Source organism: Borostomias antarcticus (genome assembly GCF_949987555.1).
Source record: "Borostomias antarcticus genome assembly, chromosome: 14".
NCBI lineage: Eukaryota > Metazoa > Chordata > Actinopteri > Stomiiformes > Stomiidae > Borostomias > Borostomias antarcticus.
In genome coordinates, this window is record NC_140247.1 from 17,795,010 (window position 1) to 17,817,608 (window position 22,599).

The window sequence follows — 22,599 nt, forward strand, 5'->3', positions numbered from 1 at the left end:
TTACACATAATATAAAGGGCAGTGCTAAATTCAATAGCAAGGAGGCAAATGCAATATGATCCTATATGCAATACAATCAAAAGTAATGTCCAAAATAATGTTATGTTGGTCTGCAATGATGTTGATGAAGAAAATGTCTGTGTGTGTGTGTGGGGGGGTTGGGCATTATAGCAGCAGAAAAGAATATAACAGAAGAGGTACAGAATAAAATCAAGAGTGATAAATAAACATAGCATACACAGTGCACGCAGTACAACAATAGCACTAGACAAATGACAAGCGCAAATTTGCAATATCTGCAACATGCATGTACAGTGAGCATCTGCAAGCAGATCCAACCCACGAACTAACCAACCAACTGGCATAGTCATAGTCATCTTTATTTGTTACACGCATATTATTTACAACTGGTCAGGTTGCCCAAAGCGTGGGTTCCATCAGGTGAAAACATGAAGACAACAACTGAGCAGAGGAAGGACATATAGAACTCCACTAAGGGTAATGAGCAACAAGAATAGTCAGATAATAAAGAAAATACAAATTTGATATGGAGCACATCTCAGTAATTCAGTTTGCGGTAGAAATATGTCTTGAGCGCTCTCTTGAATGTAGTCAAATCAGGGGCAGTTCTAATGTCCAGTGGTTCCACAGCCGTGGTGCTGCTACTGCAAAGGCTCGGTCACCTCTTGAGACCAGGTTAGACCGGGGGACATATAGCAGTCTCTGAGACCAGGTTAGACCGGGGGACGTATAGCAGTCTCTGAGACCAGGTTAGACCAGGGGACGTGTAGCAGTCTCTGAGACCAGGTTAGACCGGGGGACGTATAGCAGTCTCTGAGACCAGGTTAGACCAGGGGACGTGTAGCAGTCTCTGAGACCAGGTTAGACCGGGGGACATATAGCAGTCTCTGAGACCAGGTTAGACCAGGGGACGTGTAGCAGTCTCTGAGACCAGGTTAGACCAGGGGACGTGTAGCAGTCTCTGAGACCAGGTTAGACCGGGGGACATGTAGCAGTCTCTGGTCACCTGATCTAAGGGTTCTTGATGTTTGTGTTGATGTATACTCCAGGAGTTCTGAGATGTAATCGGGGGCAAGTCCATTTAGTGCTTATAGGTGAACATGAGGGTTTTGAATTGTGCTCTCTCCTGCACTGGGAGCCAGTGGAGGGAGGCCAAGACAGGAGAGTTGTGATCCCTCATCCTGGTGCCTGTCAACAGTCTGGCAGATCAAGCTATAGAGCTGCTGTCACAGCTAAAAAGAAGAACGGGAGAGATTACTGTATGGCCAAAATGGTCAATAAACTCAATTTCAAATGCCTGCAATTGCCTTGTTGTGCGTGGCTGTAAGCCAGCGCACCATAGATAGCATTTGTCGGGTTGTCACTAGGGATGTGCACGGTTAACCGAGTACTCGAGTACCCGAGTAGGTGATCTGCTAGTCGGAAAATAAACACTACTCGGTTAATCTAAAGGCTATACAATATGGCATGTTTGGCCGTGAAAGCGCGCATTTCTGAGCGCCTGTGCCCTTTTTCAATTCTTACCGAGGATAGAGCGTTGGCAGCTGCCTGGAGAAAAGCGCTGTATACGGAGTCTTTTTTCGAGCGCTCTGGCTTTTTAAAAACATTGCCATCTCAACTTTTCAGAAAGGCGCTGCCAACGTCACTGCGGCTCTTTCAGGCAAACATTGATCAGATATTAGATAGGGCATGACTCGTCAGCTGTCTGGGGATCCCGGGGGACCCCCTGCCTGGCTATTAAACGGAATATCTAAAAGTGCACCAATCGTAAAAATAATAAATGCAGCCAGCTGTCAGGGGTAGTGATGACTGATTACTTGTTGACTACTGTCTAGCCAGCTAACTGGTTAAGTTTTAAAAGCTATATTTATTTACATGGACACAGTTCTTGGGTGCAAAGTTACGTGGTCACGAAAACTAGCAATAATTAGCCCATGGGCTTGCTAATGCTAGCTGTCCATGGTTCGGTTTTCCGTACTGTCAAGCATTTTCGAAACTACACCGTGGTGTTATGGATCGAGCCTCGGACTTTCAAACCTGTTACAGCGTAGGTAGCCTATGAGAGAACTAGTGAGTATAGCCTATATATGCCACTTCATTTGTTTTGTTTTGACAATTAAACGCTGGTACCCGGTCTCTGATTTTGCCAGGTCTCTGATTGTGTTTATCTGCATACTGTGCATAGTAGGCAGTGGTGTGAGTGGACTTTGTACTCTGGCTCCACGCAGCACTCCCATCATTTTACGGTAGGCTAATCATGTTGGTAATGAGCCCTGAGGTGGTGCTGAAAAAGACAGCGAGTACCAGCACAGGTCCATGTGCGTATAGCCTACTCCTATAGTTTTCCAGCCTGCTATAAATAAATATTGAATGAATAGGCCTATTGTTCAATAAATCTATTTAGTTTTGCATGGACATTTCTCTGATGAAGGAATCCATTATTCCATTCCATTATTGTCCAATAAATTGGAAATAGGCAGTGAGTGTCGCGGCTTTTTAGATAACGCTAAAAATTAATTCACTTGTTATCCGGCATCGGCAGTAAAGGCTTGGTTTAATACTTAATTTTGATTAGTAAATTAGAGGTCTGGTTGCATATTGTAGGCTTAGAGTTTTCAGAGTAGCCTAACGATAGGCTTAATAAGCTATGAGCTGGGCAGTGCATCCACATTAAAAGGCTGCGTTTTTCGATTCCGATAGCTTCATGAAAACCTGGTTGTGGGTTATTCAATCTGATGGTAAGTAATGCATCCAACCACACATCAGCTTTTAAAGATGTTTATTTGCAAGGACATGGAAGAGACATGAAAGCACCGCCACGGTAATGACGGCGGAAAAAAACGTTTTCCCCTCCGAGGGGGCCAGGGTTAAATGCACTCTGTCTGGACGGTATCTTTTTTTGAGTAATCTTTTTTTTGAGTAATCGGTTACTCGAGTAGGATCAGGTTAGGTTACTCGGTTTTAAAATTAGTCGAAATTCGCATCCCTAGTTGTCACTCCCTCCCTCCCTCCTTCCCTCCGTCCCATTGTTGACCTGCATTTCTATGTAGTGGATAAAGGGTCTGACTCCCATGTGGGAGATCAGGGGTTCAAGATCCCGGTGGGGAAGATTTTGGGAAACAACATCCACACCCTCTGCTAGCCTGTGGGTTTATTCCGACGTTTACTTTCAGCCTTTCCATCCCTCTCCCTCCCTTCTTTCACTCTCCTTTCTTTTTTTTGGAAGTACGGGAGAGATTCCATAGGAACAAAAACACTATGACATCCCACACTTCCAAGTTCCTCGGTAGTGTAGTAGTGTAGTGGATAAAGCGCCTGACTCCCATGTGTGAGATCAGGGGTTCAAGCCACGGTGGGGAAGATTTTATTTTTAAGGAAATGTACAGTCTGATTTGCAGATGAATTAAAGGACAATGCTCATTTTTGACAACCTGGACCTTATTTATGACATATTATAAGACGTTTGACTCACCGAGATCACTTTGGTGTAGTTCGGAGGCATGTAGAAGAAATTTAAAATCCAGCGCGAGCCAGTATATCCATGTAATGGCGGTGGTCGGGGCACTTAGAATGCAGTTTCTAAAAATCTATTTTCTGCCGCGAAACGGTTGTTTTCATCAATCTGTCTTGATGAATCGCTAGTTGTGCTTACATATAGAGCATGGGCCTGTTGTGGTTTTCACATGCCATGATCTTTAGAAACGTCTTTCGAAACGAAATAGCTTCCTCACTTGCTCCAGCACGCATTCGCACAGCGCGCAATCATTGCTCCAGCACGCTGTGTGGAAGTGAGGAAGCTATTTCGTGTCTAAAGACGTTTCTAAAGATCATATTACAGAGGCATGTGAAAAACCACAACAGGCCTAGCGGGGGGGGGGGGGGGGGGGGGTGCTCGTGTGATTTGTTGAGCGGGGGGGGGGGGGGGGGGATGCATTTACGGCCACTTACAGCAGGTCGGGCCAGTTAGTGCCGGGAATATCTCACTCACAGCAACCAGGCCGGCCCACTTGAGGACCGGCCCATCGGGTTTCATCCCGAGCGTCCCGATGGCCAGTCCGCCATTGCATCACTGCAAGCAAAGCTCAGAGACATGTCTTGGTCCACAACACTATCAGCTTATAATCACAAGCCTCCTTCCTTAAATATGGTCTTGTGTGGGCATAAGCAGGGGTTGTCTAAGGTACAGGCACCAACAGAGGTCACATCCCTGTTGAGGAAGCATCCGGTCCTCTTGTCAGATTGGTCGCTGTGGACAAACCTCTGATAACAGCTGCATCCTGTCCTTCTGGTTCCTTTGAGGTGAAATGTAGCCTAATGGAGTCAAAGTCAAAAGTCAGATTTATGTGTCATATTGCCTATCAGACAGGTTTAATTTGCAGTGAAATGTAATTGCTGGTTCCTAGGTGTGCTTATAACCGGTAGAGTAAAAAAGAAATAAAAAATAAGTACTTTTTTACGCAGTAATTGACTAGCAAAATATACTTTGTTAGTTTGAGTAGCACTAGCTACATGGTATAAAATTAACTACTGGAAACACTACTGAGTTTTTAATTATTTCATCCATCCATCCATCCATCTTCATCTGCTTATCCGGGGTAGGGTTGCGGAGGCAGCAGTTCCAGCAGGGGGCGCCAGACATCCCTTTCCCTGGCAGCATCAACCAGCTCTGTGTTTAATTATTTAAATAATATAAATCATACAAGTGTACAATATGATTCAAACTTCAATACTTCCTCCAGGATGCATCACCAACCATCCTGGAAGATGTATTGAAGTTTGAAGCATACACTTGTTCGTTTGAAATATTATTATATATTTTTGCAAGATTATTTTATGTTTGAGGATTTCAAGGTGCTTCTTTTGGAGTGAGGACTGTCATTGGAAATTCATCAGCATTTGCTTGGTCTGGCAGCTCTATGTCGCCCCCTTCTGGCTAAAATGTATAGCTTTAATGGATTGCAGTTCCATGTACGGCAACTGAGGTGACGTTTTCACACTGACCATTGGAAGAAACAACCCCTGACCCCTGGCAAAAGTTAAACATGGCCAGGCCACTGTTCATATGGGTTACTCATTGTCCTGCTGAAGAACTGTGTGTGCGCGTGTCTGTATCTACTGTAGGTTTCCTAGGTGTTTGTTCAGCAGTCCACACATGTGTTCTTCAGGTTCTGCAGACTCCCTTTTGCCTCCAGAAGAGCCCGAATTATTTGTGGCATTGATTCAACAAGGTGCCCTTCTGCACGCCACTGCCTTAAACAGCTTCTATTTGAGCATTTGTGGCCTTTCATCCCTGACCTCTGCTTAGGCCCAAATGTTTTTTGTGTGTTTATGCTGTAGCACCAGTCTCCGTAAACTCTAGAGACTGTTCGTGTGTGAAAATCACATGAGGGCAGCTGTTTCTGAAATACCAGAACCACCACGCCTGGCACCAACACCCATACCACGGTCAAGTTCCTTAGATCAGACATCTTACCCCTTTGATCAAACAACTGAAACTCTTCACCATGTCGACTTTTTTTTAACCAGGTGAGGCTGTTAAGGACAAATTCTTATTTACAGTAGCAGCCTGGCAAGAGGCAAAAGCCTTTCGAGGGGAGGGGAGATGGGGGCTGCTGAAAAGGGAATTTAAAACCCAACACGGTTAACAGACAACAGCACTGATCCCAACACTTCAACACAGTTAACAGACATCAGCCCACATCCAAACATTTCAGCAAAGAGTGTTAGGAATTGGCAAGGCTAAGGAACCCCAAAGCAGACACAGAAACAGGCTCAGGCTCAAGCTCAACGAAAGGTTTACTGGGTTTCTTAACAAAAAAGGGAACAGGAGCAACTGCACAAACTGGGCGGTTGGAGTCTTCAGCAAAAGGGTTGAAACGGTCTTCAGGAAGCTGGGCCAGCTGGCGTCACAAAACGGGAAAAACATAGGGTATAAAACAAACGTCTCTAGAAAACATGCGACTAGCGGGCAGCGAGGTCTACTAACATCAGCAATAGCTCAAACAACAAACTGGCGCTGAAGAGAAGGAGCCAGGGGTTTATAGAGGCCTTCAGCTGCTGATGAGGATGGGGAACAGGTGTGTTTGGAGAGGGTCGGTACAGGTGATTGCATTCCAGGCATACCGGAGCAGGGCGGGGCGGGGCGGGGAGGGGGCAGAGGGCGGAAGTGAAGGACATGGCTGCAGTGGAGAGAGGGGGCGTGACAGAAAGAGAGCAGCACAGATCCCGACATTTCCCACACTCCCTTTTAGTTACATACACATCACATCAGGAAATACAGTACAGAAACGAGCGGCAGCAGAACGGGAGTATCATTAGTAGCATTAACACAGCAGAGCAACCACCAATCAAACGTTTCCAACACATCCTCCAATCACAACATCTTCAGGCAATAGCCAATAAAGGAACAAAGAGAGAACAGCGCCACCTAGTGGACGCCTTGCATGTCCTAAACATGTTGGTCCGTCTGTTCAATATGAACTAGCCGTGTATTTAAATTCTAAGAGGAGTTGCCTTGGACTTATACTTGCATTACTTCGGATTGTCTCCCCGTGTCCAAAGAGAACCCTCATGAGACAATACCTGTAGCAGCTTTCTCAGGTCCCCCTTTGTTCCCTGGAGTTCTACTACAGGCAGCTGAGTTTTGCAGATCTTGATCCATGCAGATGAAGAATGATGATGTGCAGAACCGTCGTTGCGTTTGACCATTTATTGTCAATTACTTCAAAGATTCATTCATCAAAAAAGAAAACAATACAACAGAAATAATCAATGTAACTTGGTCAGTGGTTTTTATGGCCTATAATGAATGGCCCTGCATGCTCAAAAGACTGCTTGGTCTCCCAGCCAGGCCTGGAGCGGCCTCTCCTGGTTCTTAAGCCCTCCCCCTGGGCGCCGCCCTCCCCCTGGGCGCCGCCTTCCCCCTGGGCTCCGCCTTCCCCCTAGTCCCCGCCCTGCCCCTGGGCTCCGCCTTCCCCCTAGGCTCCGCCTTCAGCCTGGGGGGGAGGGAACATTCACCTGTGGCCATGCACACTCATTCACACACTTATATTCACACCCACACACACACACACACTGATAACAACAAAGAGAGAATGAAAATCAACTCAATCATAATTGGCTCCTACAATACTGTTTTAACTTTTACAAAACCTCCATTCGCTGTTTGGAGGACCAGGCTATTTGCGTCAATGAGCATGCAAGTGCACCTAATAAAGTGTCAACTGAGAATATATCCTATAAGACAAATGGAAGGGTTCCAGTTCTATGAGTGGTGTGTTGCGTGTTGGTACCCCTGGGTGAGGATGCCTCACTGTTCACAGACCATACAGCAGTTGTGAATACTTCAGGTTCACTGATGGCTCCAACACTGTGGTAGGAGCAGTGTTCACCTGGGTCTGACCCCACCTCAAACGTCATCAACTGGTCTGGGATCAGATAAACAAAGACGTCTGCAGCTGCAGAAGCACAAAGCACACATCTGTGAGCGTGTTCACATTGGTGGGATTGTGAATGCTGACTCATGGTGACTTATCTCAATGTATTTTCCACATGACTGAAATAGTAAACGCTGTCTCATGGTGATATGTGAACAGCCACACACCTATTATTATGTTATTCGCCACTGCTTATAGTAGACTGGCTCAATTTCCAGCCTTATAGACTGCCCATCAGTAGTACTGCAGATCCCTTCTCTGGACAAACGGTGTAGATCTCAGTAAAGCAGGACGGGACTCAGGACGGTTGCCCGTGGCGTTGGCCAGCTCTTCGGTTAGCGTCAGATTAGTGCCACATTAGCGTTCACCATAGAACCTGCCATGGTCACAGTCTGGCGGTTTAGCTTTACAATGCTACATGTCAGACCAGGCCTCTGAGGTGTGGTTACCACCAATGGCAAATTAGCTCTGGCGTAACTCCATACACAAGAAAAGGCATTATTCATCTCATTCAGCTGTATAACACATGTATGGATGCTTGTCTTGTATATTATATTATACTGCACTGTACTTTAGATTGATATTCTTGCACTTTGCCTTCAGCACTAGATTATGCTCTTACTCACTTGTTTTAGAGAGAAGATGCACTTGTGAGTTCTGGCAAGTAGTAGTACATTGGCTCTTCCTACGTTAAATGTAATTATTGTTAGTTGCTTTGGATAAAAGCGTCTGCTAAATGACTGTAATGTAATGTTGTCGAGCACTAGTGGAGCCTAGGACAAATGGTAATAAACTAACTGTGACTGGAAAAGTACATTTGCTCTCTCTGCTTGTTGTCAAGTGATCTGAACTGTGGACACACATTCTGTATATCAAAACCAAACTAAAAGAAAACCCATGAATAGCACATCCAGTTATCAGAGAGGTCCTTCACTTTATTGTAATTTCAAATCATAGATCCAGATAGTGTAGAGAAAGGGTTTGCTAGTTAGCAATGGTCCAAATAAGTGCATTCATGACTACTCTATGTTAGCCTACTAGTGCTGGGTGTCTTTACGTTAGCTAATAGACTGCTTCAGCTACGTTCATTAGTGGATGCAGTAGGAGCCGTCATCTCCGAGCGTCGCCCCCCCCCCCCCAAGCTCAGCCGAAGGTGGAGTTGTTCCAGGCCACGTTTGCTCCCTCCATGTCAAAGAAGTTCACGTAGATCCTGAAACACGGACAAGACGTCATGGGAGAGGGTTTCAACATCAACTACGTTTAACACTTAAAGATAAAGAGAAAAGGTTAGTGAGTGCTGTGTGTATGGCTTCTGTGTGTGTGCATCCCTGCATGTGTGTGTGTTTGTGTGTGTGTGTGCATCCCTGCATGTGTGTGTGTGCGTGCGTGTGTGCATCCCTGCATGTGTGTGTGTGCATCCCTGCATTTGTGTGTGTGTGCGTGTGCATCCCTGCATATGTGTATGTGTGTGTGTGTGTCCGTGCGTGCATCCCTGCATGTGTGTATGTGTATATGTGTGCATCCCTGCATGTGAGTGTGTGTGTGTGTGTGTGTGTGTGTGTGTGTGTGTGTGTGTGTGTGTGTGTTGTCCACCTGTCTGGGGAGATGCTCAAGTGTTTGTTGAGCAGTCCACACAGTAGTTTAGAATACAGTTTGTTCTGAGCACCATTGATCTTCCCAATGCTGTGGAGAGAGCAGAGAGCACAGGGGTCTCCCTTGCCCCCAAACATCATCATCTGGTCTGGGACAATGTGCACAGCAATATACTGAAACAGACACACAGCAGAGCACAGGGTAGCCTATTAGTGAAGCTAGATAGAGGCCATTTCCATTTGGGCATCGCAACACGAACCTTGACAGTCACAGTATCCTACCCAATAAATAGGCTACTATCTTAAGCTGTGTTCAGCTTTGCACTAACTAATAGCAATAGACAAATCCCGAACGTCCCAGTTTATAAATCCGGGGGATTTGCGCATGCCCAACTTTCGACAAGCATCCCAGAAGACAGAACGGTTCATCTTGTGAAAGAAAGGGTCTCTAAAACGCACCTGTGTAGGTTTGCCCATCGCTTTGGCCAATTCCGCCGTGGCCTCAGACAGTAGTGCAGGTGGAACATCACTCTTGGCGACATTAGTATTCACCAAAAACATCGGCATGATTACTTCTTTGACGTTGCCTCTCTTACTCGGCAGTAGAACTATTGTGTTACGTGTATATGCCGCTTTCCGCTTGTATAAAGAGGATTTCTTCTGGAGTGTGCTCTATTTTGATGACTGGAAATGTACTGACAAGTAGTGCGCCACCAACCATCCTGGAGGATGTATTGAAGTTTGAAGCATACACTTGAACATTTGAAACTTTTTTTTCAATGCCAAAACGTTAATCCCCACTGTCAATAACAATTATCTCTCTCTGTCTCATTATTACAAAATAATCACGATGGAAAAGCCCATCATATGGTCACTTCAATTCCGTCGGGTGCGGTTGTTCTCGAGTGTACGGTAGTGTTGTCTGCGCATGCTCAGTGTTGTCAAGCGTTCTCGAAAGGCGGCGGTGAGGAGGAGGAAAACACTGCTGGGAAGGGAGGACGCAAAGTTCGGTCTGTTTTTCCTTTGTCAGACCGTCTCTTTGGTCTCTTGGTTTATCAGCAGCCGCCAGACCCCTCGGTGTCTGTAAAATCACGCCGCATTACGCTCTTTGGTACGTCAATAACTTCATTTCAGCGAGTACACGGTACGTAACACCAGCTAGTAACGTTAGTGCTGTTAGCTAGGTTAGCATTGAAGCTAGCAGCCCTAACGTTAGCTCGCCAGCTCGCTTGTAGCTGCCCAGAACCACTTGACCACTGATTGAACAAGGGTGGCGGCTATCAGCTAGTCAGAACAGTTGGTAAAAATAACTAATTTTGTTGACCATACTTTTACAGTTGCGATTTGGCTAACGTTGCTAAGCCAACCAGCTTGCTATCTAATGTTACACTGTATCGGGAATCAAAAATGACGGGAAATATTGTGTTTATTGATATCGCCAAAGCTGGTAACTAGTTTATTGCTCGCTAACATTCGCAAGGCTAGCTTACTTGGCTAACTTTAGCTTGCTAGCTATTAACGTGTTTTGTCTTTCTAAAGTTGTTATGCACTAATTGTTGTGGTCTGCTACCATTCATTAGCTGTGATTACATAACTTACAGAAGCTGACGTTGATCATATTGTGTTGCAGCTGAGTATCTGTTCGAGTTCTTGCATTCGCCGTGAGAGTCTTTGACCAGCAGCCCTATCGAGCCGATGGAGGACTCGGTGACCACGTTCGAGACCCACCTCACCGCTGTCATGGACAGCCTGATACGTGCGTCGGTGTGCGAGATCACCAAACTGTTCCAGGAAACGGTTAACGACTACCTGGTGGAAATCTCTCTGAACAGGAAAGAAAACGAGGCTCTTAAACTGAGACTGAGACTGACCGAGAACAAGTTGAGAAATGAACGCAAATACGGCATGGGGTGGGCAGCGGATCGCCGCAATTCCGGTCTGACGGTGACGGAGGACAGTGGGCGGAAAAAACGAAAAATTGAAGTGCCCCGTAAGTGTTCACATTTTGTAAGTATAGCCACAGAATCATCACAGACCATATTAGTATGCTATCTAGTTCTCGACCTGTCTGTTATAGAAACCTTATTATATTGATAGCAGAAATTGGATTACTGTAAATCATTGCGCTATAATTGTATTTCATCCTTATTTAAACAACTAAAATAAGGCGAGAAAGCGCACAACGCTTATCTGAGAACCGACATGTTTTGTTGGACGCCATCTGGCAGGAGCTGAGCTGTCTCCCTCCCTCCTTCCTCCTCCTCCCCTTTCCCTCCTACTCCTCTCTCCCTCCCCCCCTCCTCTGTCCTTCAACTCCCCCGCTCCTCTCTCTCTCTCTCTCTCTCTCTCTCCGCTGCATACTCTGTCCCTCCCACTCCTCTTTCATTTCACACACACACGCTCCCTCCTCCGTCTGCTCCCCCCGCTGGCCCCCGCCTCCCCTGCTTCTCTCTTCCTCTCCTCTCCCCTCCCCCTCTCTCTCCTCCCACTCCTGTCTCCTTCGCGCTCTCCTTCCCCTCCCCCCCCCTCCTCTCCGCCTCCTCCGCTCCTCTCTCTGCTCTCCCCTCCCCCTCTCTCTCTCTCTCTCTCTCTCTTCCCGCTCCTCTCTCCTTCACGCTCTCCTTCCCCTCCCCCACCTCCTCCACTTCTCTCCTGCACTCTCCACCCCCCCTCCCTCCCGCCTCCTCCACTCTCTCATCTGTGCCTCCCTCCTCTCCTCTCTCTCCTCTTCTCTGCTTCTCTGCTTGCCTCTCTCTCTCTCATTTCTGTTCCTCCTTCCCCTCCTTATCTCCCTCTTCTCCTTCACTCTCTGCCGTCCTCCCTCCACTTCTCTCTCCCCCTCTCTCTCCTTCATCACGCTCTCCTCCCCCTTCCTCCTAATTACACCTCTCCCTCTCCACCTCCCCCTTCCCCTGCTTCTCTCCTCTGTCCTCCCTCTCCTTCTCTCCCTCGTCACGTCCTCCCCCATCTGTCCCTCCCCCTCACCTCTCCGCCCTCTTCTCTCCTTCATCACACTCCGCTCCCTCCCCCTCCCCTCCCCCCCCCACTCCTCTCTGGCTCCCTCGTCTGTGCCCCCCCCCCTGACGCACACACACGCACTTCTCCACCCTCTCCTTCATTACACACTCTCCTCTTCTCCCCTCTCCCCACCCCCAACCACTACCCCCCCCCACACACTTCTCCGCCCCCTTCTCTCCTTCATTATCACCATCTCTCCCTCTCCCCCCCCTCCCCCGCTCTCCTCCCCCTCTGCAGGAGGCCAGCAGAAGCTGGGCCCGGCAGCAGCCTATGGGAAAGGTTGGCCCGGAGGCGCGTGGGAGGAGGGAGGAGGCGCAGTAGCGTCAGCAGGCCTGGTGGCTGGTGGAGGAGTCGGAGGAGGAGGGAGGAGGGATGCCAGGGAGATGTACTTCATCCAGTTCCCCGGGGAGGAAGAGGAAGAAGAGGAGGAGGGGGAGGAGATGGAGGAGGGGGAGGGCAGCCTTGCCGGAGAGGGGGAGGAGACGGCCAACATCAAAGAGGAGGTGAGGAGGGGAGGGAGGGAGCGGGGGGGGAGAGGAGCAGCTAGGAGAATGTGGCACAGCATCACTGCATCACAGAGCGGGTTTATAAAAAGCCTGGCGTTGTGTGTATCAGCCCGGCGTTGTGTGTATCAGCCCGGCGTTGTGTGTATCAGCCCGGCGTTGTGTGTATCAGCCCGGCGGTGGGAGAGCTCAGGTCTTAAGTTTTGGCTTTTGAGTCGCTGAATCTATGCAGCGTTGCGTTTGAAGGAAAACGTATTGATTCGCACTTCATGCGCCGGTTGTAGCCCAGGAGCTCGTTCACTAGGGCTCTCCAAACCTCTCCAAACCTCAAGAACGTACCTTTTTAGAGGAGAAAACTGATTTCTATTCCAGCACTCGAGAGATAGCTGATAGACATGTGACAATAGCCGTTAGAACGTTGTTAAGCCACACAGAATATGAAATGGCATCATGAGGCACATTAATTAGAGCCTGTTCTTTGTGGCTGTAGTCTCTGGTTGATGTGGTTGTGTGCCCCCGTACCTGTAGTCTCTGGTTGATGTGGTTGTGTGCCCCCGTACCTGTAGTCTCTGGTTGATGTGGTTGTGTGCCCCCGTACCTGTAGTCTCTGGTTGATGTGGTTGTGTGCCCCCGTACCTGTAGTCTGGAGAGGTGGTGGAGGGGGGCTACCAGCCCGCGTCTCTGCGGCTGATCAAGGAGGCTCTGAGGATGGACCTGCCTGACCACGCCGGCTCCAGGGCCCACAGCGAAGGTACCCGTGTCCCGAGACCACGGCAGACAGACCACAAACAAAACACCCATCATACATTTTGACTAAGATGGAGCAGCAGCAGCTCCACTGAGCCTCAAGGGTTTTAATTAAGCGCTCTCTCTTTCTTTCTTTCTCTCCTCCTCTCTCTCTCCCTCTGTTATCTCCCTCCCTCACTACTCCCCATCCCATCTCTCTCCCCCTGTCTTGGTTCTCCGCCCAGTAGGAGAGGTGGACAGTCTTTCGGGCGCTGACGGGGCCAAGCGCCCTCCGCCCTTGAGGGTGGGAGAAGGTGGTGACGTTGATGAGGATGAGGAGGAGGACGAGGAGGAGGAGGAGGAGGAGGATGACGAGGGCTGGGAGGTGGGCTCCCCGCCCACGGAGGACTCCCAGGGAGGGATGAGCGTGGAGGAGCTGAGTGGCCTGGAGACGGCGCTGAGGGCCGAGAGGGGGCGGGAACAGGCGGCCCTCAGTGGCCCCCCCGCCGCCGCCGCCGGCTCCCACCCGGTGACTCCCGACCCGGAAATAGTCCCCGGCAGTGAGTTCAGCCTGTCCCAGAAGTACATCGGCCTGGACGGGCTGGAGCAGGACGGGGAGCTGGACCCCCCCGAGCCGTCGGAGGGGGGGGAGAAGAGGCAGGGCTGGCCCAGGAGGCCCAAGGCGGCAGCGGTGGCGGCGGAGGAGGTGCTGGCGGCGGCGGTCGTAGGGGTGCAGGCGGCTTCCGTGGAGCTGGCGGGCCACGAAGCGCTCCATCGCCTGGTGGGCCCGGGCAGCGTGGACGACAGTGGCGAGGAGGAAGTGGGCGACCTCCTGCACTTCTGCCCGCACTGCGGCGGCGGCTTCTCCACGGAGGCAGAGCTGGAGGAGCACCCCTGCCCCCTGGGCAGCGCCCACCTGGAGGGCGCCGGGGCGGAGGAGACGCCCTTCCCCTGCGCCTCGTGCGGCAACACCTTCAGCCACGCCTGGGCGCTCAAAAACCACGAGTGCGCCTGCGCGGCCGAGCGACCCCACCGCTGCGAGCTCTGCGGCAAGCGCTTCACGCACTCGCGCTCGCTGGAGCGCCACCAGGTGGTGCACACGGGGGAGCGGCCGCACCGCTGCCCGCAGTGTGGGCGGAGCTTCAGCCGCCTGGGCAACCTGGAGAGGCACCAGCGCATCCACACGGGCGAGCGGCCCTACGGCTGCGAGGCCTGCGGGAAGCGCTTCAGCCGCGTGGAGTACCTGAAGAGACACCAGCTGATCCACAGCAACGAGAGGGCGGCGCACCAGTGCTCCCAGTGCAGCAAGAGCTTCAGCGAAGCAGAGCAGCTGAAAAACCACCAGTGTTTCATCAACATCTGACCGGCCGGCCGTCCGCTCTGTTCTAACCACGACCCCTGTCCCCCCCCCCCCCCCTCGGCTCTGACCCTGTCCCCCCCGACTCTGACCCTGTTACCCCCCCCAGACTCTGACCCTGTCTCCCCCCCCCCCCAACTCTGACCCTGTTACCCCCCCCCCCCCACCCCTCTGACGTGACGGAGGCGCAGGATGTTGCGTCGTGACGAAGCGGCGTCCTCTCTTACTGCCCCTGGGGGGACGGAAGAAGCCGGTTGTGTTAAAGTTATTTAGTGGGGCTGTGATGATAACAGGTGATGATAATAACAGGTAAATCATTATTTTACTGATTAATCAAGGTCCAGAAAACGTTTTCAAGAAGTGAATCTGCCCGACGATGCAAGCTGGGGGCGGGGCTTGTGCTTGATGGGAGCGTTTTTAATTGTACATAAAGATGCCTGTTGTGCTTTAATTTATGTTCCTCGACATGTACAGTGTATCTTTGTATGACAATATGTTTATTTTTTCTTTGAAGACATCTTGGCCTTGTGTTCTCAACTAAGAATAAACATTTGGTATTTTGTACGGTTTGATTTCTGTACTACTCATCTGTAATAAACAGCTGACTTTGTCCAGTTGATTGTTGCCTCTTTGTATCAATCCTCTGGACAGTGTGAAGTATAAGGCCCCTCCCCTCACCCACATGGACACGCCCCCCTCCCTCACCTGCATGGACACGCCCCCCTCCCTCACCCACATGGACACGCCCCCCTCCCTCGGGACAACACAAGTACTCAAACCACAATCAGTTCAGCCTCAGAGATCTCAGTGTTTTTGAACGAGGTAGCGTGGTGGGTGACCTTCAAGTCATTTAGAAACTGGCATAGGTGCCTTTCTCACGGCTACGCAAGCTCAACTCAAGTCTGTTTATTGTCACACAATTTCCCACACAACTACATGTGTACCAGCGAGTGAAAATATTAGTTGAATCTCCAACAGTACAATATACATATAGTAAAGAAGAAAATCATGATTTAAGTCGCACTGAAACGGACGTTTGAGATCATCTTACTTCTGTAGTTTGACGTATTTCCGATGCAAACAAGCTATGAGGGTGGGACATATGTTTAGAGGAATTTGATTGGGACATTGACAAGTGGACGGGTTTTAAGAACTAGACAGATTTGATAGAAGGATAGCGTTGATTGACGGGTGGATGTCGTAAGATTATTGGCCTAAAATCTAAGGTACCAGTTGTCATTGCACGTGACCTACCGTTTTCCAGGAAGTAAGAAATTAATTAATTCAATAGAGGCATATTTCACTCAAAAGCAATCAATCAATCAAAGCTTTATTTGTATAGCGCATTTCATACCCAGAGGCAACACAATGCGCTTAACAGAGAACAAGGGAGGTGGGCATACGACCCACTTCTACATATTCTAGAGGGAAACAAAAAAACAGTAATCACCCGGGGGCCAGATAAGTGAGCTGTAAAAATTCTTCCCTGACCCCTCTCAACAAGGCGATCGAGCAAGCTGCAAAGCAGTGACCTCGCTCACTCTGCCAAACGGCATTGGCTGTGGAACAGGTGAATGGGCGTGGCCAGCCTCTGCTGGAGGATCGCCTCCAGGGTGTCCAGGGGCATGCGTCTCACATCGTACCCCCGGACCGAGGCCTTCGCCCGGGGATTCACCGGCACTATCTCCCCCCCGCTCTGGGGGTCGTTCCGCCCCACCGCGGCGTAGGTAGGGAAGAGGCCGCGAAGTGAGGCCGGGAGGGTGGCGTTGGGGGAGGGGCAGCAGTAGGCCGACCACATGTACTCCGGCACGGCCACGCGGTTTGCAAGCCAGTGCTCGGTGACATACGGCATCGCCCCTGTGACCACGTACACGGGCCCCGTGCAGTAGGCCCCCAGGCGGGCCTTCACTTCGGCCTCCAGCTGAGCCCAGGGCCCGGAGTTGGAGGCTGACCGCTGAGGGACCACGTTGGTCAGGGTGAAGGTGGCCTTGCGGCCGTTGAGAGTGTGGTGGTGCTGGCTGGGGTTCAGGTGGCCCCTGGTGTAGGAGGAGTTGGTGTAGTCCTGCAGAACTGCCTGGCTCTCCACCACATTCTGGTCCACAGGCTTGTGAGGTGGGAAGTTCTTCATCTCCGGGTCAGCACCAGAGTAGGCCAGCTTAAGACCAAGAGAGGGAAAGTAGGTTTAGTTACAGTAAAAACATAAAAGGAATAGTGTGTGTGTGTATGTGCGTGCGTGTGTGTGTGTGTGTGTGTGTGTGTGTGTGTGTGAGAGAGAGAGAGAGAGTGTGTGTGTGTGTGTGTGTGTGTGTGTGTGTGTGTGTGTGTGTGTGTGAGAGTGAGAGTGAGAGAGAGAGAATCTACCATAAACCAGAGTAAACCCCAATGCTATTTGGCCCTAAATAGAGAATACACAGTGGCAGAACACCTGAGCACTGTGACTGACCCACAACTAGTCCTTGACTGACTGGACTCAGTGAGCACAGCCTGGCCATGGAGAGAGGACAAACCTGCTCCCTAGAGAAGACAGACCTGCTCTTAGAGAAGACAGACCTGCTCCTAGAGAGGACGGACCTGCTCCTAGAGAGGACAGACCTGCTCCTAGAGAGGACAGACCTGCTCCTAGAGAGGACAGACCTGCTCTTAGAGAAGACAGACCTGCTCTTAGAGAAGACAGACCTGCTCTTAGAGAAGACAGACCTGCTCTTAGAGAAGACAGACCTGCTCCTAGAGAGGACGGACCTGCTCCTAGAGAGGACAGACCTGCTCATAGAGAAGACAGACCTGCTCCTAGAGAAGACAGACTGTGCACCCAGAGAAGACAGACCTGTTCCCCAGAGAAGACAGACTGTGCACCCACTGCTCACGGAAAGAGGGGGAAATCACCTGCTAACTGTACCAGGACATCAGAGAAGGACACTTCCCACAGATTACTAATACCCAGAAAGATTTTGAAAACATGACTAATGACGAAAAACTTCCATATCTGCTGGGGGAAGTACAGCAATGTGCACATACAGTAACAAGATTTGTGAGCAGTTGTGTGATTGTGTTTGTAAATGGAAACATGAACCAGCTATGACATGACAACACACGATCTAACTGTTTTATCATGGTTGATAAATGATGGAGGTTTGGTATTGAAGATTCAATGGCCGAGGAGAAGGAGTACGCTGGAGCAGAATTGTAGATCAGACTCAATCAGATTTATTGAGCACAACAGCGTACGAGATCTCGGGTCAATCACAGACAGTACAGTGTACTCAGTGTGATCAGACAAAATAGCATTGAGTTTGTGCAGCTTTATAGTCCCGGTGTGGCTGGATTCTATACATAGTTCAGTCTTATGCCCTTATACAATGTTTGCTTTAGAGCCTGTTTGCACCTGGTCTGTTGTCTATTTCGAGGATTCTGACCCATGTGTCTTGGCACTGAGAATAGCTTTAAGAACAACAACAACAACAACAACAACAACAACAGAACAGAGAGTCATCAGAAAACCTCTTATCAATGGTTATGTTTTATCACTCTTGTGTAAACACATATTATTCATATGTAAACACGTTCTTCATCCAAACATTTTCTAGTTCTTATTTCTCTACATTCTTTCATCAAAACATTCTATTCTTTACAGATACTGTATATGAGTGAAATAATAATTAAACAACCTTTTTGTTTACACGCGCACACACACACGCACACACACACACACACACACACACACACACACACACACACACACACACACACACATGCTCACCTGTGGTTCATACATCCATTTGTTCTTGGGTCGTCTGCCCGGTCCAGTTGAGAGCGTGTATGCAGAGTAGAGAGACACTCTGCGATGTCGTTGGTACAGACTGGCAAAGTAGTACTGGTTCCTGTAACGCTGGCATATAGGCTGGTACCCCTCACCCCCTACACCTTTCGGAGGCACGCCCTGGTAGAAGAAGCCGAGACAGGGGGTAAAGTCCCCCACCTCCCCCAGGACAGGGCCCCCGAGGCTAGCCAGAAGCAGGAGCAGCAGGGCCCTGCTCTCGGGGAGCAGAACAAGCATCCTGCACTAACAGACTCTCAACAAAGATGGAGGCCTGGTCTGGCTCTTCAGTCTTCACAGCCTCAGTCCAGTGAGATCCTCAGTAGCTCCGCCCACCCGGGTCCAGTCCTGCCCTGTCCAACTCAGTTCCTAAGTGCACTGTTCACTTCCACACCCACACAGACCCATTCAGCTCTGCACAACTGAGCCTGTGAGTGAGCTTCTCTAGCAGCCTCTCTGGCCCTGGAGTCGTAGAGGTAGACAGAGCTGGTGTCTCTCTGGCCCTGGTGCTAGAGGTAGACAGCGCTGGTATCTCGCTGGCCCTGGTGCTGTAGAGGTAGGCAGAGCAGCCTTATATAGCCTATATGCACTGACACTGTGTGTAACAGTTTCTGCTGTCACCAACCCCTCCCCTCTCTGCTCTCACAAGATGAAGTCAAACTTCCCCTGCTGACCGGCAGCCTGGCCTGGCCATTACCAAGACCCCACTTGTGATTTAGGATTACCAGGACCCCACGTGTGATTTAGGATTACCAGGGCCCCACGTGTGATTTAGGATTACCAGGACCTCACGTGTGATTTAGGATTACTAGGACCCCACGTGTGATTTAGGATTACCAAGACCCCACATGTGATTTAGGATTACCAAGACCCCACATGTGATTTAGGATTACCAGGACCCCACGTGTGATTTAGGATTACCAGGACCCTACATGTGATTTAGATTCATCCCTCAGCCATCAATAACTTGACTGTAACTGTTACAGCCCTGACCTGACCACCACTCACGCTCATCTGAAATAAATTACTTAGTCTGAATCATTATCGAATATCTAATAGCTCAAATCAATACTTGGGTGTGTTTATGACCCTCTAGTGGCTGCCCCAGAGCATGACAGACTGACAGCTGTCACACAGAAACTGAATGCAGCGTTGTGACAGGTCACATCAGGTATCTGCAGCTGACAAAGGGAGATTATAGTTACTGGCATTGAGGTCGAGCTCTGACCAGAAGAAGGACGCAGACCATGAGAAAAAAACAACCGGACTTTTTATTCCTTGATGATATCATATTAGGTCCAGGAGAATGGAAAACTGCTGAGTTGGATTGTGTGTGTTTGTCATGTGTGTGTGTGAGTCAGGCAGTTTCCCTTCTCCTTGCTTGAGAGCACAACATCCTGCTGACTCATTGATGAAAGTCAGGGGAACTCTTTAGAGCCACAGGACAACACCTGGTTCATCAGGGCTCCAACCTCTCTGTCCTGTGGTGTTGAAACGTATCACCGTCTGGCCCCGTTGTAACATGAACCCTGGGCTGAGCACTTGGACTTGGTCCCCGGGAGCGATGAACGATTGCTGCTCCTGCCTGCCCCTGGAGGACAGCTTGGATAGGTGATGCGCGCGCGCGCGTGTGCTTGAAGCCGCTCATTCACCTATGTGTATTTGTGTGTTCGAATAAAAGACCCTCGAGGTCCTTAATTATTATTATATAACTTTCAGGTCAGACAACTACTTTGGTGTAAATGCACTTTTGAAGTACAAAAATGGAGTAGCGTCTACCTCATTGCGCGTCTGCCCGCGGGGGTTTGAGCATGTAGGCGCATGTTCTGTCCTCTTTTGCAATCAGTCTGGTGTCAACTTCTGAGTTTCAAGATAGACCACACCCCTTCAAACACGGAAGAGTTTTTTCCTCGGCAGAAACTTCAGTGGTCCGGTAGCAGGGCAGGGCGCAGTATGCAGACTGTTGGGAATGGCGGAGGCCAGTGCGCTTGAGGAGCTGCGCACCGAGCTGACCTGCCCCGTGTGTCTGGAGCTCTTTCAGGAACCGGTGATTCTCGAGTGCGGCCACCATTTCTGCCGTGTGTGCATCGCGCAGTGCTGGGAGGCCAAGGCGGACGAGCTCCCGACCTGTCCGCAGTGCCGAAAGTCATGCGCCACGAAACTGCGGCCAAACTCACTCTTGTGTAACGTCGTGGACAGCGTGAGGAGAGGCCGAGCAATGGACGCGAGACCCGGGGAGCCCGCGGCGGGTGCGCCAGAGGACACAGAGGAACGGGAGCCCGGTTCCAGCATGAGCAGCATCTGTTCCATTGGTTACTATCCGCGCCCCGAGACGGATATATGCGAGGAGCACGAGGAGCGACTGAAGCTGTACTGCGTGGATGACCAGCTCGCTATCTGTCTGGTGTGTGGGCTGTCCCGCGACCATAAGACGCATAATGTCATCCCCATCAACGAGGCCTTCGAAAACTATAAGGTAGCCTAGTTAACTAACTACAGATCATCCATTGCTGATCTGATACATCATATCAGTTATTGCATAGCCTACAAGAGGGTCACGTTGTATCCGAATCCGGATGACTCTTGGAATGCGCCACGCCAGGGGCGTGCCAAAACATTGCCCAAAAGATCATAACTTAATTTCCTGCATGCATTAGAAGAGTTGGTCTAGATATTTTGTGGTTTATTTCGTTTGAATTGTGGTTGTTTTTGTAGGACAGTTGAGTCTTTCATTTGGTAAAACTCGTGCGTTAAACTAGGCTCAGTCTGCGTGTACTTAACGCGCGAGCGGAATTCAGCATGCGGGTGTCAGCGCTTAGTTCCCAGAAATATTTAACCTTTGTGTTTACCATGGATGTTTGGTGATACACCCAAGTTGCGGCAATGTTTTCACAAAACTGACTAACTTTAACTGACTAACTTTAACAAAACTGACTAACTTTAACAAAACTGACTAACTTTAACAACTGTAACGTTGTTTGTCACTGTATGAGTTGAGGAGGTCCCATGGTCATCTGAATCCCATTAAAGGTTGTTTTTGTCTGCCGAGCCAACAGTAAAACTCAATAAATCTGCTGTAGAGTTACACAAACATACACATTCATCATCACCTGTGTAAGATATGTTTTGATGCTGTGTGTGTGTTTGTGTGTGTGTGTGTGTGTGTGTGTGTGTGTGTGTGTGTGTGTGTGTGTGTGTGTGTGTGTGTGTGTGTGGTTGACCTCTTCTCCCTCTCTTGCAGGATAAACTGTCCATTGCTCTAGATAGGGTTCAACTACAGATGGAAGAGGCTGTTCTCTCACAGAGCCAGAGCAATGACAAGATCCTTCTAATCAAGGTACTGACTGTGTGTGTGCGTGTGTGTGTGTGTGTGTGTGTATGTATGTGCGAGAGAAAGAAACATAGAGCCTCTCCTCCCACTGTTAGAAGCAGAATGAGTGGTGACCAGACTGCATTCCCCCTGATTCTGCAGTGTACCTACAGGGGAGGGGGGGGTGTGGTTGTGTCACTGCAGACAGACTGATAGACATGCTGTCTATCTGTCTGTATCTCTCCTGTCTGTCTGTCTGTCCTGTCTGTGTGTCTTTTCTGTCTGTCTGTATCGTCTGTCTGTCCTGTCTGTCTGTCTGTCTCTGTCTGTCTGTCTGTCTGTCCTGTCTGTCTTTCCTGTCTGTCTGTCTGTATCTCTCCTGTCTGTATCTCTCCTGTCTGTCTCTCCTTTCTGTCTGTCTGTCTGTATCTCTCATGTCTGTATCTCTCCTGTCTGTATCTCTCCTGTCTGTCTCTCCTGTCTGTCTCTCCTGTCTGTCTGTCCTGTCTGTCCTGTCTGTCTGTCTGTCTGTCTGTGTCTGTCCTGTCTGTCTGCTGAGACCTGTCACTCATTTTTGTCACTTCTAGATTTTTCTTCCACTTCTCTTTCCGTCTCACAGGAAGTGGGCTAGAGGGTTGGGGTTGGGGTGAAAGGATGTAGGTCAACACAGCGTCGCATAGCAGATGTAGGGCACACTTGACTGTGTGTGTGTGTGTGTGTGTGTGTGTGTGTGTGTCCGCATCTGTGTGTATGTGTGTACTTGCACACTCATGGATATATTTCGTGGTCCACCCGGAGCAGGAGCGCGCGGGGGATCTGGAG

The 22,599-nt window shown here is 49.6% G+C and overlaps 3 protein-coding genes across 3 annotated transcripts in view; 2 read left to right on the plus strand and 1 right to left on the minus strand.

Moving 5' to 3' along the window:
• Nucleotides 1-8,385: 8,385 nt before the first annotated feature.
• On the minus strand, nucleotides 8,386-9,683 carry mif (macrophage migration inhibitory factor). The gene is made up of 3 exons (XM_084448712.1): nucleotides 9,509-9,683; nucleotides 9,051-9,223; nucleotides 8,386-8,667 (listed from the first exon to the last, which is right to left on the minus strand). Exons 1-3 carry the CDS (start codon nucleotides 9,614-9,616, stop codon nucleotides 8,601-8,603), a joined length of 348 nt encoding a protein of 115 aa, XP_084304838.1. The 5' UTR covers nucleotides 9,617-9,683; the 3' UTR covers nucleotides 8,386-8,600.
• A 357-nt stretch (nucleotides 9,684-10,040) lies between these two features.
• Nucleotides 10,041-15,173, plus strand: LOC311317461 (uncharacterized protein). Its single transcript, XM_084448543.1, has 5 exons — nucleotides 10,041-10,193; nucleotides 10,680-11,039; nucleotides 12,305-12,384; nucleotides 13,213-13,321; nucleotides 13,542-15,173. The coding sequence occupies exons 2-5, from the start codon at nucleotides 10,745-10,747 to the stop codon at nucleotides 14,657-14,659; spliced, it is 1,602 nt and encodes a 533-aa protein (XP_084304669.1). The 5' UTR covers nucleotides 10,041-10,193; nucleotides 10,680-10,744; the 3' UTR covers nucleotides 14,660-15,173.
• A 5,263-nt stretch (nucleotides 15,174-20,436) lies between these two features.
• The window catches only part of LOC311318051 (zinc-binding protein A33-like), a gene marked incomplete at its 5' end in the record, with an annotated part of 6,351 nt that continues 4,188 nt past the window's right edge, over nucleotides 20,437-22,599 (plus strand). The window contains 3 exons of the mRNA XM_084449240.1: nucleotides 20,437-20,943; nucleotides 21,709-21,804; nucleotides 22,579-22,599. The exon at nucleotides 22,579-22,599 is cut by the window's right edge and continues 213 nt beyond it. Of these exons, the coding sequence (XP_084305366.1) occupies nucleotides 20,437-20,943; nucleotides 21,709-21,804; nucleotides 22,579-22,599 (624 nt within the window). The remainder of the gene's footprint in view (nucleotides 20,944-21,708; nucleotides 21,805-22,578) is intronic.